This window comes from Hemitrygon akajei, chromosome 10, assembly GCF_048418815.1.
Source record: "Hemitrygon akajei chromosome 10, sHemAka1.3, whole genome shotgun sequence".
Lineage (NCBI taxonomy): Eukaryota > Metazoa > Chordata > Chondrichthyes > Myliobatiformes > Dasyatidae > Hemitrygon > Hemitrygon akajei.
The window spans coordinates 44,237,856-44,253,757 of record NC_133133.1 but is presented as its reverse complement, the minus strand read 5'-3'; the positions used below and the strand labels follow the sequence as shown (position 1 = coordinate 44,253,757).

General features: G+C 45.7%; 1 protein-coding gene across 6 annotated transcripts in view; it reads right to left on the bottom strand.

Annotated features, from left to right (window-relative positions):
• Positions 1–15,902, bottom strand: part of nlgn3a (neuroligin 3a) — a 299,647-nt gene that overhangs the window by 16,083 nt on the left and 267,662 nt on the right. For all 6 annotated transcript variants that reach the window (XM_073058140.1, XM_073058143.1, XM_073058141.1 and 3 more), the window contains one exon: positions 15,042–15,831. In XM_073058140.1, the coding sequence (XP_072914241.1) occupies positions 15,042–15,831 (790 nt within the window). The remainder of the gene's footprint in view (positions 1–15,041; positions 15,832–15,902) is intronic.

Below are 15,902 nucleotides of genomic sequence, written 5' to 3'. Positions count from 1 at the left end.
CAGTGCCTTACAAAACCTCAGCATCACCTTTGGGTAGGATCATGGCTTTAAGACCATCAGGAAACAGTCATGAGTTGGAGACGAATGCCTGTAGCCATCTGAATTTTAGGAGTGTTTTTTATTTCATGAGTCAAAAGTTTTAAGTATCCCATCTAAAGAGTGGCTGACAGTGTTTGAATCTAGCCAGAAAGATTGATATACTTGGGCTATAGATTGTGTAATATGGTACCCCTGCCATATTGCTGTTTCTGATACCTCTCTCACCTTTCTGTCTCTATCTCTAACAAAGTTCAAAGTTTAAAGTTCCAAGTATGTTTATTATTAAATTATATATACTATTTGCAACCTTGAACTTTGTCTCCTTACAGGCAGCCACAAAACAAAGAAACCCAATAAAACCCATTAAAAAAAGACAAACACCCAATGTGTGACAAAAGAACAAATTGTACGAACAATAGAAAGTAAACAAATAACATTCAGAACTAAAGTTCATGAAAGCCACAAAGCCAGTTCATTGCTGCAGCTAGACCATTAGTTGCAGGCGACAGCCTCAGTTCAGCACAGAGCTGAGTAAACCTCGCAGAGCCGTGAGCTGAACATCAGCCCATCCTCTGCCTCTAGCCCTGTCACTCCGGCCTTTTCAATCTGGCCGCGTGTTTAAATCAGTCAAACATCCTCGCTCTCGAGCCTGGGCCCTGCTGCCTCCATTCAGCCTGTACCCGCCACGTCGCCACAACCATACTGCACCTTTGAGAATCCAGTTCACCAGGTGCCCCAGAACCCCTCAAAAATGCCAGGTCTTACAGGCAGTTCAAAAGCACAACTCTGAAAGGGATGTTACAGGCTACTGATTACAGTAATCATTGTTTAGTAAAAGCGTGATTAATAGAGTAGTTAGTAGATTTGTTTGCTGCCAATAAAATGTCGCTGTGTCTCACCAACACCATCTTAAACCAGAACTGGAAGAAAAAGACTGTCTACTGATAGCTTTTGTAAACCTACTAACTCTCACAGCTATCTTGACTATACCTCTTCCCATCCTACTTGTAAAAATGCTATTCCCTTTTCTCAGTTCCTCCATTTCCACTACATCTGTTCTCAGGATGGCACCTTCCATTCCAGAACATCAGAGATTTTCTTCTTTAAAGAACAGAGTTTCCCTTCCTGTACCTTCGATGCTGCCCTCACTCGCATCTCCTCCATTTTCTGGACATCTGCCATCTTCAATGGGATCCTACCACTAAACAAATATTTCCCTTCCCCAGCCTCCCCCCACCAATTCTCTGCTTTCTACAGGAATCATTCTCTCTGTGACACTCTTATTTACTCTTCCCTCCCCACTGATCTCCCTCCTTGCACTTACCCTGCAAGCAGGATAAATGCTACACCTGCCCCTTCACCTCCTCCCTCACCGCCATTCAAGTGAGGCAACACAAGTGGGTCATCTACAGTGACAGAATACTGTGTGGACTCCGCTATATCAATGAGAACCAACATAGACTGAGGGACGGTTTTGTCGCGTGTCTTCACACCACAACAGGCAGCATTTCCCTGTGGCCACCCATTTTAATTCCACTTTCCATTCTTATTCTGACATGTCAGTCCATGACCTCCTCTCAGGCTGTAGAAGCAACACGTCATATTCTCTTCGGGTTGCCTCCAACCTGGTGTCATGAAAATGACTATCTCTAACTTCCGGTAATGTCTCCTTCCTCCCCTTTCTCTCTTTTGCAATTCACAATTCTAGCTCCCCCTTACCATTTCTCTTCTCCTCATCTGCCCATCACCTCCCCCTGGTGCCTGTCCTCCTTCCCTTTCTCCCGTGGTCCACTCTCCTCTTCTACCCAATTCCTTCATCTTCAGCCTTTACCTTTTCCACCTACCACCTCCCAGCTTAAGATGAGATCATCCACCAAAGATATTGTTGTGTGACATGGGAAATCATAAAGCACACTGAGGTGTCTTTTCTAAGTCACAGGTGGCACATGATCAGTTTGATTGGATCTATTGAATAAGTCTCACCCTTTTTAGGGGGAAAGGGGAGGGGAGGGGGAGGGAGGAGAATATTGGGAGCAAGAGACAAAGCTGAGAGTTGGGAGAGAGGCAATAGCTAGGAGAGAGGGCAAGGATCTCATTGGGTTTGACTGTGATGTCTTCATTTGAAACTGGCTACTGACAGTGCTAAGGCTTATATATGAAGAATAACAGAGTCTATCTGCCATATCTAACAAGAAATCATGTCTTTTGCAGGCAAATAAACTGAACAAATATATCAGCTTTCCCATCAATTCTTTGCAGTGATTTTGTACACAATTTTCAGCCACTGTCAGCTCAGTGACCTAATCCACTAATCATCATTATTGTTTTTCCATGGTGTTCCTATTTACTTTACCTACCGGAAAGATATCAATACGATTGAAAGAGTACTGAAAAAATTTACAAGGATGTTGCTGGGATATGAGGACCGGAGTTATAGGGCAATTTTTTGAATTATTACTTCTTTACTCCCTAAAGTATAGGAGAATGAGGATAGATTTGGTAAAGATATACAAAATTATAAGGGGTATAGATAGGCAAATGCAAATAGACTTTTTCCACTGAGATTGGATGAGACTAGAACTAGACATCATAGATGAAGGGTGAAAGGTCAAATATTTAAGGGGAACCTGATGGAGAACTTCTTCACCCACAGGGTGGTGAGCGTGTGGAACAAGCTGCCAGCACAAGTGGTGAATGTGGGAGGGATATGGAGGTCAGTCTTCCAGGTCCAGGTTGAATAATAGTTTGGCATAGATTATATGTGGTGAACAGTCTGTTCCTGAGCTGTTCTGTTCTAAGCCTCGATGACTCTGTTTCTGCTTGTGTGTGTAGGTTTGTGTTCCCTATTTAGGCTGTTTAAGCTAGTTCCCAAACAGTCAGTTCTTATTGTGCAAGGTTAATTTTCATGTTCATTTTAGCTCAAGACAATTTATCTAGTTTCGCCATAGCAAAATTAATAACTGATTTAAAAAAACTTGCACCACAGATATTCTGGGTTTCCAAGAATGTAGTACAAACTTTGTTGGAGATTCTAACGTGAATTTTCCTGGCAAACCAGCCCAGATGCAAAGATGAGATTGATCTCTGTACATTGTCCGTAAACAAGTAAAGTTTTTAGTGACATCTATTATACAACTTCTGTGCCAAATTAACTGAGAGGTGTTTGATGTTCCAAGCACATTGTAAAGTCAGAATGAATTATTGGATTACAAGTTTCTCTATAATTATCTATATGACAAATATAAGACAATCTCAAGTTACATAGCTTTATAGATACTGATTGGAGTTTCATTCTTGGTTAAACAGCAACGTACAGTAGATGAGATTCAAAACTATAATGTCTGGTCTTGGATAAGCAACCGAGTCTTTTGATAGATCAAGACCAAGACTTTCTATAGGAGATGCAATTCTGCAGGTGCAGGAAATCCAGAGTAACTCAAACAAAATGCCGGAGGAACTCAGCAGGTCAGGCAGCATCTATGAAAAGGAATAAAGAGTCGACCTTTCGGTCCGAAATGCTTCATCAGTACTTCAGTAGCAGATTAAATCCCACTACATCAAATTTCAGAAGTGTATACAATTATTCCTTTACACTGTTTAAAAATGAGGTAAGATACTCTTTTGATCCACTGTTGTTTGACTCCATTTACTTGTGTGTTAGAATCTGAAATATAAATGTTCCTGCCTTTATTTTAAGTAAGATTTTAATTGTTTCGGTAATGTTCTTTAGTAAAGTGTTGACCTATTGCTACCTACTGGATTGGTCAATAAGTGAGTCTTATCCCAGCACTGCATGATAGTCTTATAAAGCCTTCAGAAACAACTTAATATTACATACCATTTGCTATTGAGATTATTGCTCATGGAAGGACTACTGAAAATCTCTTGGGTTAACTATCAGGTCTTATTTACAGTGTTAAAACATTTTATATAAGAATATGATTTGCTTTGAAAATCTCCATGAGAGGATCTACTAATACTGTGTAATACTTATGGGGTATAGTCATGATCCTGCATTTAATTGTTTCTTTACCCACCTGTTATATTTCAATATTAAAATGATTTAATTATTGATCTCTACATTTACTGGCATTTCCAATCATCTCCAAATGTAAATGACTCATCTTTCATAATAAGAGTATACTTATACTAGCCAATATCTAGTTTTATTGTAACAAATCCCCTTTTGTGTGCTAGATGGTACAATCTTGCAGCAATCCCCTTGAGTCCATCTGCCCACTTGTTCACATTGATGTGATCTATAATAAACGTGGCGCCACCAGAAAATTCAATGGTTTCTAGTTCCTAAATTTAGGTCTGTAGGGAAGTGGCCTGGTCGAGGGAAGTGCCTGGTGTGAAAAGTGCTAGTCTTTGGCTCGAGAGTCTTCGGCGAGAAGACTACGCCAGGCACAATTGCAGAGGGTGAAGACATGACCGCTAAGCTGATTCAGTGTGCTACGTGCATGATGTGGGAGGTCAGGGACACTGATGGTGCCCCTGGCTGCTACAGCTGTGGAAAGTGTGTCCAAATTCAGCTTCTGAAGGAGCATGTTGCAGCACTGAAGAAAGAACTGGATGACCTCCGGTTTATCTGCGAAAATGAGGGTTTTCTGGACAGGACCTACAGTGAGGTTGTTACACCGAGGATACCGGAAGAGAGAAAGGGGGCGACGATGAGGAAGGAAAGGATGCTTGAAGTACAGGAGATCCCAGGGGATGTACCTCTCGTAAACAGGTTCACCTTCTTGGAAGCTGTCAGGACAGAAGAAACTGCCAGTCTGAGAGGCGGACAGGTCTGCGAGCCAATAATTGGTGCAGAAGCAGAGCCGAGGAGTCAGACATCAGGAAGAGCCATGGTAGTAGGGGACTCCATAGTAAGAGGTACGGAAAGGGGTTTCTGCGGAAACAGGCGAGAATTAAGGATGGTATGTTGCCTCCCTGGTGCTAGGATCCAGGACATCACGGACTGATTGCAGGGAATCCTCAAGGGTGAAGGTGAACAGCTGGAAGTGGTAGTGCATGTCGGCACAAATGACATCGGGAAGAAGAGGAAGGACATTCTGCAGCGGGACTTCAGAGAACTCGGAAGAAGGCTGAAAAGCAGGACTTCCAGGGTGGTTATCTCTGGTTTGCTTCCAGTTCCTCGTGCTGGAGAGGACAGGAACAGGGAGATAATGGATCTGAATGTGTGGCTGAGGAACTGGTGCAGGAAGCAAGGATTTACATTCTTGGACCACTGGGATCTGTTTTGGGGTAGGGATGAATTGTACAAAAGGGACGGGTTGCACCTTAATAGGTGGGGGACCAGCATTCTGGCAGACAGGTTTGCCACTGCAACACAGATGTGTTTAAACTAAGTAGTGGGGGGGAGGGGATGAACTGGAAATATAAGGATGGAGTTAAAGGGAAACTGAAAATAAGAAAAATTAAGAAGGACAACAGAATCAATGGAGTAGAAAGCTCAAGAAGAGATCATACAGTATGGCCAAGTGAAATAGGAATTGATATGAAAGGAGAGGGGAGTACCGAATTAAAAGTATTATATATGAATACATGAAGTATAAGGAATAAAGTAGATGAGCTTGAGACTCAGTTGGAAATTGGCAAGTACGATGTTGTGGGAATAACTGAGACATGGCTTCAAGTGGACAGGGCCTGGGAAATGAATATTCAAGGATATACATCTTATTGAAAGGACAGACTGACTGGCAGAGGGGGTGGGGTGGCTCTGTTGGTGAGGAATGATATTCAGTCCCTTGTGAGGGGGGACATAGAATCAGGGGATGTAGAGTCAGTATGGATAGAATTGAGAAATTCTAAGGGTAGAAAGACCCTAATGGGAGTTATCTACAGGCCCCCAAACAGCAGTCTGGATGTAGGGTGTAAGTTGAATGAAGAGTTAAAATTGGCATGTCGCAAAGGTAATGATACAGTTGTCATGGGGGATTTCAACATGCAGGTAGACTGGGAGAATCAGAATGGTACTGGACCCCAAGAAAGGGAGTTTGTGGAGTGCCTCCAAGATGGATTCTTAGAACAGCTTGTACTGGAGCCTACCAGGGAGAAGGCAATTCTAGATTTAGTGTTGTGCAATGAACTGGATTTGATCAGGGACCTCGAGGTAAAGGAACCATTAGGAGGTAGTGACCATAATATATGTTTTAACCTACAATTTGAGAAGGAGAAGGGAAAATCGGATGTGTCAGTATTACAGTTGAACAAAAGGAACTATGGAGCTATGAGGGAGGAGCTGGCCAAAGTTCAATGGAACAATACCCTAGCAGGGAAGACAGTGGAACAAAAATGGCAGGTATTTCTGGGAATAATGCAGAAGGTGCAGGATCGGTTCATTCTAAAGAGGAAGAAAGATCCTAAGGGGAGTAAGAGGCGGCCGTGGCTGACGAGGGAAGTAAAGGGCAGTATAAAAATAAAAGAGAAGAAGTATAACATAGCAAAGATGAGCGGGAAACCGGAGGACTGGGAAGCTTTTAAAGAGCAACAGAAGATAACAAAAAAGGCAATACGTCAAGAAAAAATGAGGTACAAAGGTAAACTAGCCAAGAATATAAAGGAGGATAGTAAAAGCTTCTTTAGGTATGTGAATAGCAAAAAAATAGTTAAGACCAAAATTGGGCCATTGAAGACAGAAACGGGTGAATTTATTATGGGGAACAAGGAAACGGCAGATGAGTTGAACAGGTACTTTGGATCTGTCTTCACTAGGGAAGACACAAACAATCTCCCAGATGTAATAGTGGCCAAAGGAACTAGGGTAAAGGATGAACTGAAGGGAATTTATATCAGGCAAGAAATGGTGTTGGATAGACTGTTGAGTCTGAAGGCTGTTAAGTCCCCGGGACCTGATGGTCTGCATCCCAGGGTACTTAAAGAGGTGGCTCTAGAAATCGTGGATGCATTGGTAATCATTTTCCAATGTTCTATAGATTCAGGAACAGTTCCTGCTGATTGGAGGGTGGCTAATGTTGTCCCACTTTTCAAGAAAGGAGGGAGAGAGAAAACAGTGAATTATAGACTGGTTAGCCTGACGTCAGTGGTGGGAATGATGCTGGAGTCAATTATAAAAGAGGAAATTACAACACATTTGGATAGCAGTAGAAGGATCAGTCCGAGTCAGCATGGATTTATGAAGAGAAAATCATGCTTGACTAATCTTCTGGAGTTTTTTGAGGATGTAACTATGAAAATGGACAAGGGAGAGCCAGTGGATGTAGTGTACCTGGACTTCCAGAAAGCTTTTGATGAAGTCCCACATAGGAGATTAGTGGGCAAAATTAGGGCACATGGTATTGGGGGCAGAGTACTGACATGGATTGAAAATTGGCTGGCTGATAGGAAACAAAGAGTAGTGATTAACGGGTCCCTTTCGGAATGGCAGGCTGTGACCAGTGGGGTACCGCAAGGTTCGGTGCTGGGACCGCAGCTGTTTACAATATACATTAATGATTTAGATGAAGGGATTAAAAGTAACACTAGCAAATTTGCTGATGACACAAAGCTGAGTGGCAGTGTGAAATGTCAGGAGGATGTTATGAGAATGCAGGGTGACTTGGACCGGTTGGGTGAGTGGGCAAATGTATGGCAGATGCAGTTTAATGTGGATAAATGTGAGGTTATCTACTTTGGTGGCAAGAACAGGAAGGCAGATTACTATCTAAATGGAGTCAAGTTAGGAAAAGGGGAAGTACAACGAGATCTAGATGTTCTTGTACATCAGTCAATGAAAGCAAGCATGCAGGTACAGCTGGCAGTGAAGAAAGCTAATGGCATGCTGGCCTTTATAACAAGAGGAATTGAGCATAGGAGTAAAGAGGTCCTTCTGCAGCTGTACAGGGCCCTGGTGAGACCCCACCTGGAGTATTGTGTGCAGTTTTGCTCTCCAAATTTGAGGAAGGACATTCTTGCTATTGAGGGAGTACAGAGTAGGTTCACAAGGTTAATTCCCGGAATGGCAGGACTGTCATATATTGAAAGATTGGAGCGACTAGGCTTGTATACACTGGAATTTAGAAGGATGAGAGGGGACCTGATTGAAACATATAAGATTATTAAGGGATTGGACACGCTGGAGGCAGGAAGCATGTACCCGCTGATGGGTGAGTCCAGAACTAGAGGCCACGGTTTAAGAATAAGGGGTAAGCCATTTAGAACAGAGATGCGGAAAAACTTTTTCACCCAGAGAGTGGTGGATATGTGGAATGCTCTGCCCCAGAAAGCAGTGGAGGCCAAGTCTCTGGATGCATTCAAGAGAGAGTTAGATAGAGCTCTTATAGATAGCGGGGTCAAGGGATATGGGGAGAGGGCAGGAACGGGGTACTGATTGTGTATGATCAGCCATGATCACAGTGAATGGCGGTGCTGGCTAGAAGGGCCGAAAGGCCTACTCCTGCACCTACTGTCTATTATCTATTGTCTTATTTTAGAAAGCTGGTGTGGTTTAGAGAAATAATCCCATGTTAGATATGCATAATAAAAGAAAAACTTTAATTTCCAAAGAAAAATAGTAAAATGTGAAGTATATTATAAATAATTTAAAACTATTTTGCAGCCCTTTATTAACTAAAACACATGAGCTAGACAAAGGTAATTTATAAATAAAGAGGTGCAGAAGCTGAATAAGCATATTTTCCCTACCTAAATACATGATAACATGAATTTAAAAATATATCAATTTGTTGGATATTTCTAATAGGAGAATTAACTGCATAGTGATGCTAATTACTGAAGTTTTTTCAGTATCCTGTTGTTCATTGAGAGCTTTGCTCTAACCTATTTCTGTGGTAGTTAATATTTTAGCTGGTGTTTGCAACTCTTGCTAGCAAGCACAGGTTGTCTAAATTTTGCATGCACATTTGAACTTGGATGATGCACTTTACTAGAATGTTTGGCCCAGCTCTTCTCCACCTGACTGTCATAAGTACTATTTCATCAGATGTTCTAAATTTACCTGATTGAACAGAGGCATCAAAACTATTCTTCCCTGCATGTCTTGCTCAGAGCCAAGAGCTTCCCTTTCATTCAGGATGCAAATAATAGAATCTATATTCTAGGTAGACTGAGACTAAAATCTCTGAGCTTAGAGGGTTTAGCTTAAAAACAAAATTTGGAGCAACATAGACCACATTGTTGCCCATCAAGGCATAACTGGTAAGTGGTCAATGATTGGCCAAATCTCTTACCAATCAGAACTAAGTGTTTGTTGACATCAGAAAGGGTGGCAATAAAAGTGCTTCTTTGGCTATTTTATCCCTAAGTGAAGCTTAAGGACAGAAGTTGAGCTCCTCCTTCTGTAGGTGTAGAGAAGGGACAACATATGACACAGCTTTGGTGTTCAACTAATCTGCTGACCTTCACTCTCTATCTTGAAAATAACTAGTTGGGGTTAAATGCTAATGTGGTCGTTGGAAGCCATTGAACATACCTCAGCACTGTTCCTGTCAGTATTGATGGAAATATAAGAAAAGTGAAAAGCAGAAAGTCAGCTTCAGCAGAAAAAAATAACACTTGCTAGAATTTTAGCTGATCTTTTATGTTTTTCTTGAATGCACCAAAGAGAGAATGACAGCTGCTTTCTCCCATCTAACTGTATCTCTACAGTAGTCTGGGCTTACATTAGTGAATCAGAATACAAACAAAGTGAAAGCTGGGATGGTGGATTGCTTAAATATTTTTTATGGTCTAAAGAGGTTAAATCCTAATCTGGACATCAGTCTGATGCATTAGTCTGACTACTAATGGATAGTACTGTCCATTATTCAGTTTACAGCTACTCAGTAACCCAAAACCAATTCAATTTTGGGCTGATTATTAAAGTTCAATTGAGTTGTATCATCTGCCCCATGCAGGATATTATTAGGATCTGAACAAAAATGTAATTAATTCTGATACCAGCCATAGCCTAGGAAAAGGTCCCAGAAGTGGATATAGGTCTTCAAAAGGAAGCAATTGTTATCCCTGGTACATTCTTAGCAAGGAGACAGGAAGAGTAACCTGGATCAGTTTAGACAGGTTTGAAACTGATAATCAATAGGCTTTGTGGTGAACTACATATACCTGTCTGGAAACTCCCTCTGCTGACTGTTCCTGTGGCTCCTCCCACAGACCCCTGTATAAAGGTGATTGGAGGCACTGCCCCTTTCTCAGTCTCCAGGATGTTGTGGGGTGGTCTCTTGCTGCTAATTGTGGTCTCTTGCAGCTAATAAAAGCCTATCGTTTGCCTCCCGTCTCTCAGAGTTATTGATGGTGCATCAATTTATTAGCTGCAATTTTAAAACATGGAGAGCATTTTATGACCAGATAAATTGGACATTGATCCTCAATCTCCCGAAGCAGCCATTGCCTTTGAACTCTGGCTTGCATGCTTCCAATCGTACCTGGAAGAGATTTGCGTGACTGAGCCTGCTATCATGCACAGAGTTCTCCTCTCCAGAGTCAGTCTGCAGGTATACTCCCTTATCAGACACCTGCCGACCTACCAAGGGGCACTGGATGCCCTCAAAAGACAGTACCTGCGGCTGGTGAACACTGTCTACGCAAGACATCGCTTAGTGACGCAGCGGCAGTGGGCCGGAGAGTCGAGCGCTGAGTTTGTCCGGGCCCGACAGACACTTGTCCGGGCCTGCGACTGCAGGGGACTGATGGCGGAACAGCATGTGGAGCTCCTGGTATGAGACGCCTTTGTTACGGGGATCAGGTCAGTGTACGTGCGCCAGCAGCTGCTGGTAAACGTCGATCTTACCTTACAGTCAGCGATCGAGCTGGCCGACACACTGGAAGCTGCCCTGCACAACGCTGACGCTGTCCAGCTGCGTGATCTCCCGCCGGTCTCATGGACGCTGCAGACCCCGCCACCCGCCGGTGAATTGACCACAGCTGCTGCCACTCACAAGTCCGTGAACTCCCGGCAACCCTCCGGCAAATCGACCATGGCTGCTGCCAGTCGCGAGCCCGTGAAGTCCCTGCAATCGACCACGGCTCCTGCCAGTCGCAAGTCCGCGCAGTGTTACTTCTGTGGACTCGAAAAGCACCCCCAAAAACACTGCCCGGCCCGAGAAGCTACCTGCTCCAGCTGCGGAAAGAAGGGCCACTTCGCTAAGGCCTATAAGTCTAAACCACGAACGGGGTCGAGCAGTGCCACGTGCGAAGCATGGGGGTCGCCATCTTGGTTGCCGCCATCTTGCCTGCCCGCCTCGTGCGAGGCACGGGGGCGGCCATCTTTGTCGGCGCCACCTCGCCCCGCCTCCGACCCACGGGTGCTTACCGGGCACCAAGACGGCGATTCAACTCTAGCCTCCGTAACCCTCGACCAAAGCGCTTCACACCAACTTACAAGGTCAATGATGGGCATCCTGGTGGAAGGGCACAGGACTAGCTGCCTGTTTGACATGGGCAGCACTGAGAGTTTTATTCACACGGACACGGTGCAACGCTGCAGACTCGTGACACAGCCTGTAAGCCAGAGGGTCACCATGGCTTCTGGATCGCATTCCACAGACATCCGGAGGGGGTTGTGTAGCGACATTGGTGGTGCAGGGCACAGAATATCGGGACTTTGCGTAACTGGTCATGCCTCAACTGTGTGCGCCTGTGCTATTGGGGCTGGACTTCCAGAGCCACCTGAAAAGTGTGACAATGGAGTATGACGGGCCCCTCCCACCACTCACTGTCAGGAATCCTCAGTTTTGTGGGACTTCATCATGTACCCCGCTACTGACCACACACACACACCGACCCACACATCCCACCCAACACCATGCCAACAGCCGTTCTACTGACACCACTTGCAGCCTCTCCACCCTCAAGATCCCTCCCCCACCGCTGTTTGCCAACCTGACCCCCGACTGTAAACCTGTGGCAACTAAAAGCAGAAGGTACAACGCAGGGGACAGGGCCTTCATTAAGTTGGAGGTGCAGCAGCTGCTCAGGGAGGGGATCATTGAGCCAAGCACAAGTCCTTGGAGGGCCCAGGTGGTCGTTGTTCGGACCGGGCAGAAAAATAGGATGGTCATGGGCTATAGTCAGACCATCAATAGGTTCACGCAGCTTGAAGCGTACCCCCTACCCCGCATCGTGGATATGGTCAATCAGATAGCTCAGTACAAGGTGTACTCGACCATAGACCTGAAATCCGCTTAACATCAGCTCCCCATCCGCCTGGAGGACCGCTCCTACACCGTCTTTGAGGCGGGCGGCAGGCTCTATCACTTCCTGCGTGTCCCCTTTGGTGTCACAAATGGTGTTTCTGTCTTCCAGAGGGAAATGGACCGGATGGTGGACCAGTGCCAACTGAAGGTCACATTCCCATATCTGGATAACATCACCATCTGTGGTCACGACTGGATGATTTTTCCAAGTGGCCAAAGCTCTTAACCTCACCTATAACAGGGACAAGTGTGTGTTCGGAACCACCCGACTTGCTATCCTTGGGTATGTCGTGGAGAACGGGGTCATTGGCCCTGACCCCGACTGTATGCGCCCCCTGTTGGAACTCCCTCTTCCCACCACCCTCAGAGCCCTCAAATGGTGCCTCGGCTTCTTCTCCTATTATGCCCAATGGGTCCCTCACTACGCAGACAAGGCCCGCCCCCTAGTCAAGTCCACCGCATTTCCCCTCTCAGCCGAGGCCCGCGCGGCCTTCAGCCGCATTAAAGGGGACATTGCCAAAGCAACGATGCATGCGGTGGACGAGACCATTCCCTTCCAAGTAGAGAGTGACGCCTCCGACTTCGCGCTGGCTGCTACCCTCAATCAGGCAGGAAGGCCGGTAGCATTCTTCTCTCGTACCCTTCAAGGCCCTGAAATTCGGCACTCCGCGGTGGAGAAAGAAGCCCAGGCCATAGTGGAAGCTATTAGGCACTGGAGGCACTATCTCGCCGGCAAAAGGTTCACCTTGCTGACCGACCAGCACTCAGTTGTGTTCATGTTTAGCAATCAACAGCGGGGCAAAATCAAAAATGATAAAATGTTGCGGTGGAGAATGGAACTCTCCACCTACAACTATGATATCCTGTACCGGCCTGGAAGGCTCAATGAGCCCCCTGATGCCCTATCCCGGGGAACGTGTGCCAGCGCGCAGCTTGACTGGCTATACGCCCTCCATGCAGATATTTGCCACCCGAGGGTCACCCGACTTTTCCATTTCATGAAAGCCCAGAACCTGCCTTACTCCCTTGAGGAAATCAGTACGATGACCAGGGACTGCCAAGTCTGCGCTGAGTGCAAACCGCACTTCTACCGTCCTGAAAAGGCACAACTTATCAAGGCCACCCGCCCCTTTGAGCGACTGAGTGTCGACTTCAAGGGCCCCCTTCCCTCCACCGACCGCAATGTCTACTTTCTCAACATAATCGACGAGTACTCACGGTTCCCCTTTGCCATCCCCTGCCCCGATACCACTGCCACGTCCGTCATAAAAGCCCTGCGCCAGCTCTTCACTCTGTTCGGATATCCCTGCTATATCCACAGTGATAGAGGGTCCTCCTTTATGAGTGACTAGAAGCGCCAGTACCTGCTGGCTAGAGCCATTGCTACTAGTAGGACTACAAGCTATAATCCCCGGGGGAATGGACAGGTGGAGAGGGAGAATGCCACGGTGTGGAAGGCCACACTTTTAGCCCTTAAGTCAAAGGGATTGCCAGTCTCTCGCTGGCAGGAGGTCCTCCCCGAGGCACTCCACTCCATCCGCTCCCTGTTATGCACGTCCATCAATGCCACCCCTCATGAGCGACTCTTTTCTTTTCCCAGGAAGTCTGCCACTGGGACCACCCTACCGGCTTGGCTGGCATCCCCAGGGCCAGTGCTGCTCCGGAAACATGCGAGGAGCAATAAATACTCCCCGATGGTCGAGAGGGTTCACCTACTTCACGCGAACCCCCAGTATGCCTACGTGGTCTTACCTGATGGGCGGGAGGACACGGTCTCCGTCTGCGACCTGGCGCCCGCAGGAGCACCAGACCCCTACCCCGAACACTCCACGGTGACTGTGAACCCCGTACCCACCGAGGTGTATACCCACGAGACACCGCACTCACCAAACCCTACACAGACTCCTCACGACACTCCCATACCGGGCGCCTCGCACACGCATGAGGGATTACTGACGCCTAATGGGCTGACACCTCCAGTCAGGCCGGAGCCAGCACAACCACCATCACCGGTGCAATCACCACCGGTGCTACGTAGATCGCAGTGACAGACTCAACCGCCTGATAGACTTAACCTGTAAATATACTTGTAAGAAACTTCGCCCCATGGGGACTCTCTTTTAAAACAAAGGGGGGGGTGAATGTGGTAAACTACATATACCTGTCTGGACACGCCCCTCTGCTGACTGCTCCTGTGGCTCCTCCCACAGACCCCTGTATAAAGGCGATTGGAGGCACTGCTCCTCCCTCAGTCTCCAGGATGTTGTGTGGTGGTCTCTTGCTGCTAATCGTGGTCTCTTGCAGCTAATAAAAGCCTATCGTTCGCCTCCCGTCTCTGAGAGTTATTGATGGTGCATCAGGCTTTTCCCATGAATGCTGGCAGACCTTCTACGAGCTGCTAGGTAAACCAATTTAGCGTATGAAAAAGTATTCATGGCTTCACCAAATAGAGATATAAAGTATTTTCAACAATTTTGCAAATGAGTTGGGAGCTAGGCACATGAAAAATAAAACGGAGGAAAATCGCTAAGATCCTAAAACTAATTTCATTAGGAAATGACGCTTCTACAACTTTAAGGAACGTGATATTGTGAAATTGCAATGGTTTTCAGAGCTGCAGATTTTGGTGTATTGTCCTTCTTTATATCTGTATATCTGGTGCACCCAAGGACTTCTCAGCTTTTAGAAATTAATACTACTTCTCATGTTCCCACTCTACCAGAGGAGCAAGGTCTTATAGGGATCTGATGAACCAATTATAACAGATTAATTTCTATATTTTCAGCTGGTTTCCCCCCTCTTTTTTACATAGTTAGCAACACAAGTAAATATGTTTCTTACCCTGTTTTGGCAAAGTTTGTCCAATATGTCATGACGACAGCACTAAGCATCACATCATTTTTTGAAAAGTTGCAGGGGAACAGATCAGTTGCTCCAACCATGGGAATTCCAAAGACATAGGGCATTTCATCACCATGGGAGGCATCGGACCAGGCTGGTTTCATGTCACTCTGACAGTGATGGTAAAAAGCATAGAAATATGTAGGAGAACCATAGCGAGCATGTAGGTCAGCTGTTACTACTGCAGGCTCCACCCACTGATGATCAGTAAACAGAGCCACTAAAGTTTTTCTTCGTGTCTCAGGATTGTCACGGTCCGCCCAGTCTGTGTACATGAACTTGATTGTTTCCCGGAGTGTATCCTTGCCCTCGGGGTAGCCGTAAAGATTATCCACAAACTTAGAGACAGTGAAATCAAAGTCACTTCCAGATATGCCATCCTCCTGATCCACTATCCATTCCACAAATTTGAATCCTTCTCCCTGGTTGACTCCCAACATGATGTCATAATTTAGAAATTCTCCCTGCTCCATCAGGATTTCAGGATCATCTGGTATTACATCTCCATCGATGACTGGGCCAAATGCAACATGGTACTGTGCTGGCTTGATATCCTGCTCCACTAGCTCCTTGTAGGACTTCTGTCTCAGGCAGTCCACCATGTCGAGGGTATCAAGCATGTTGCAGCCCACCTTCTCTGCCAGTAGTCGTGTGTATTTTGCGGGCTGATAATTCACTGCCCAGCTTGATAAGGCGGAACCACTCTGAATAATTGCTCTTTGGAAAAGGCCTGAAGATGAAATGAGAGAACAAGAAATTAAAAGATTACAACTTTAAATAGTGCGACAGGCTATTAGATCC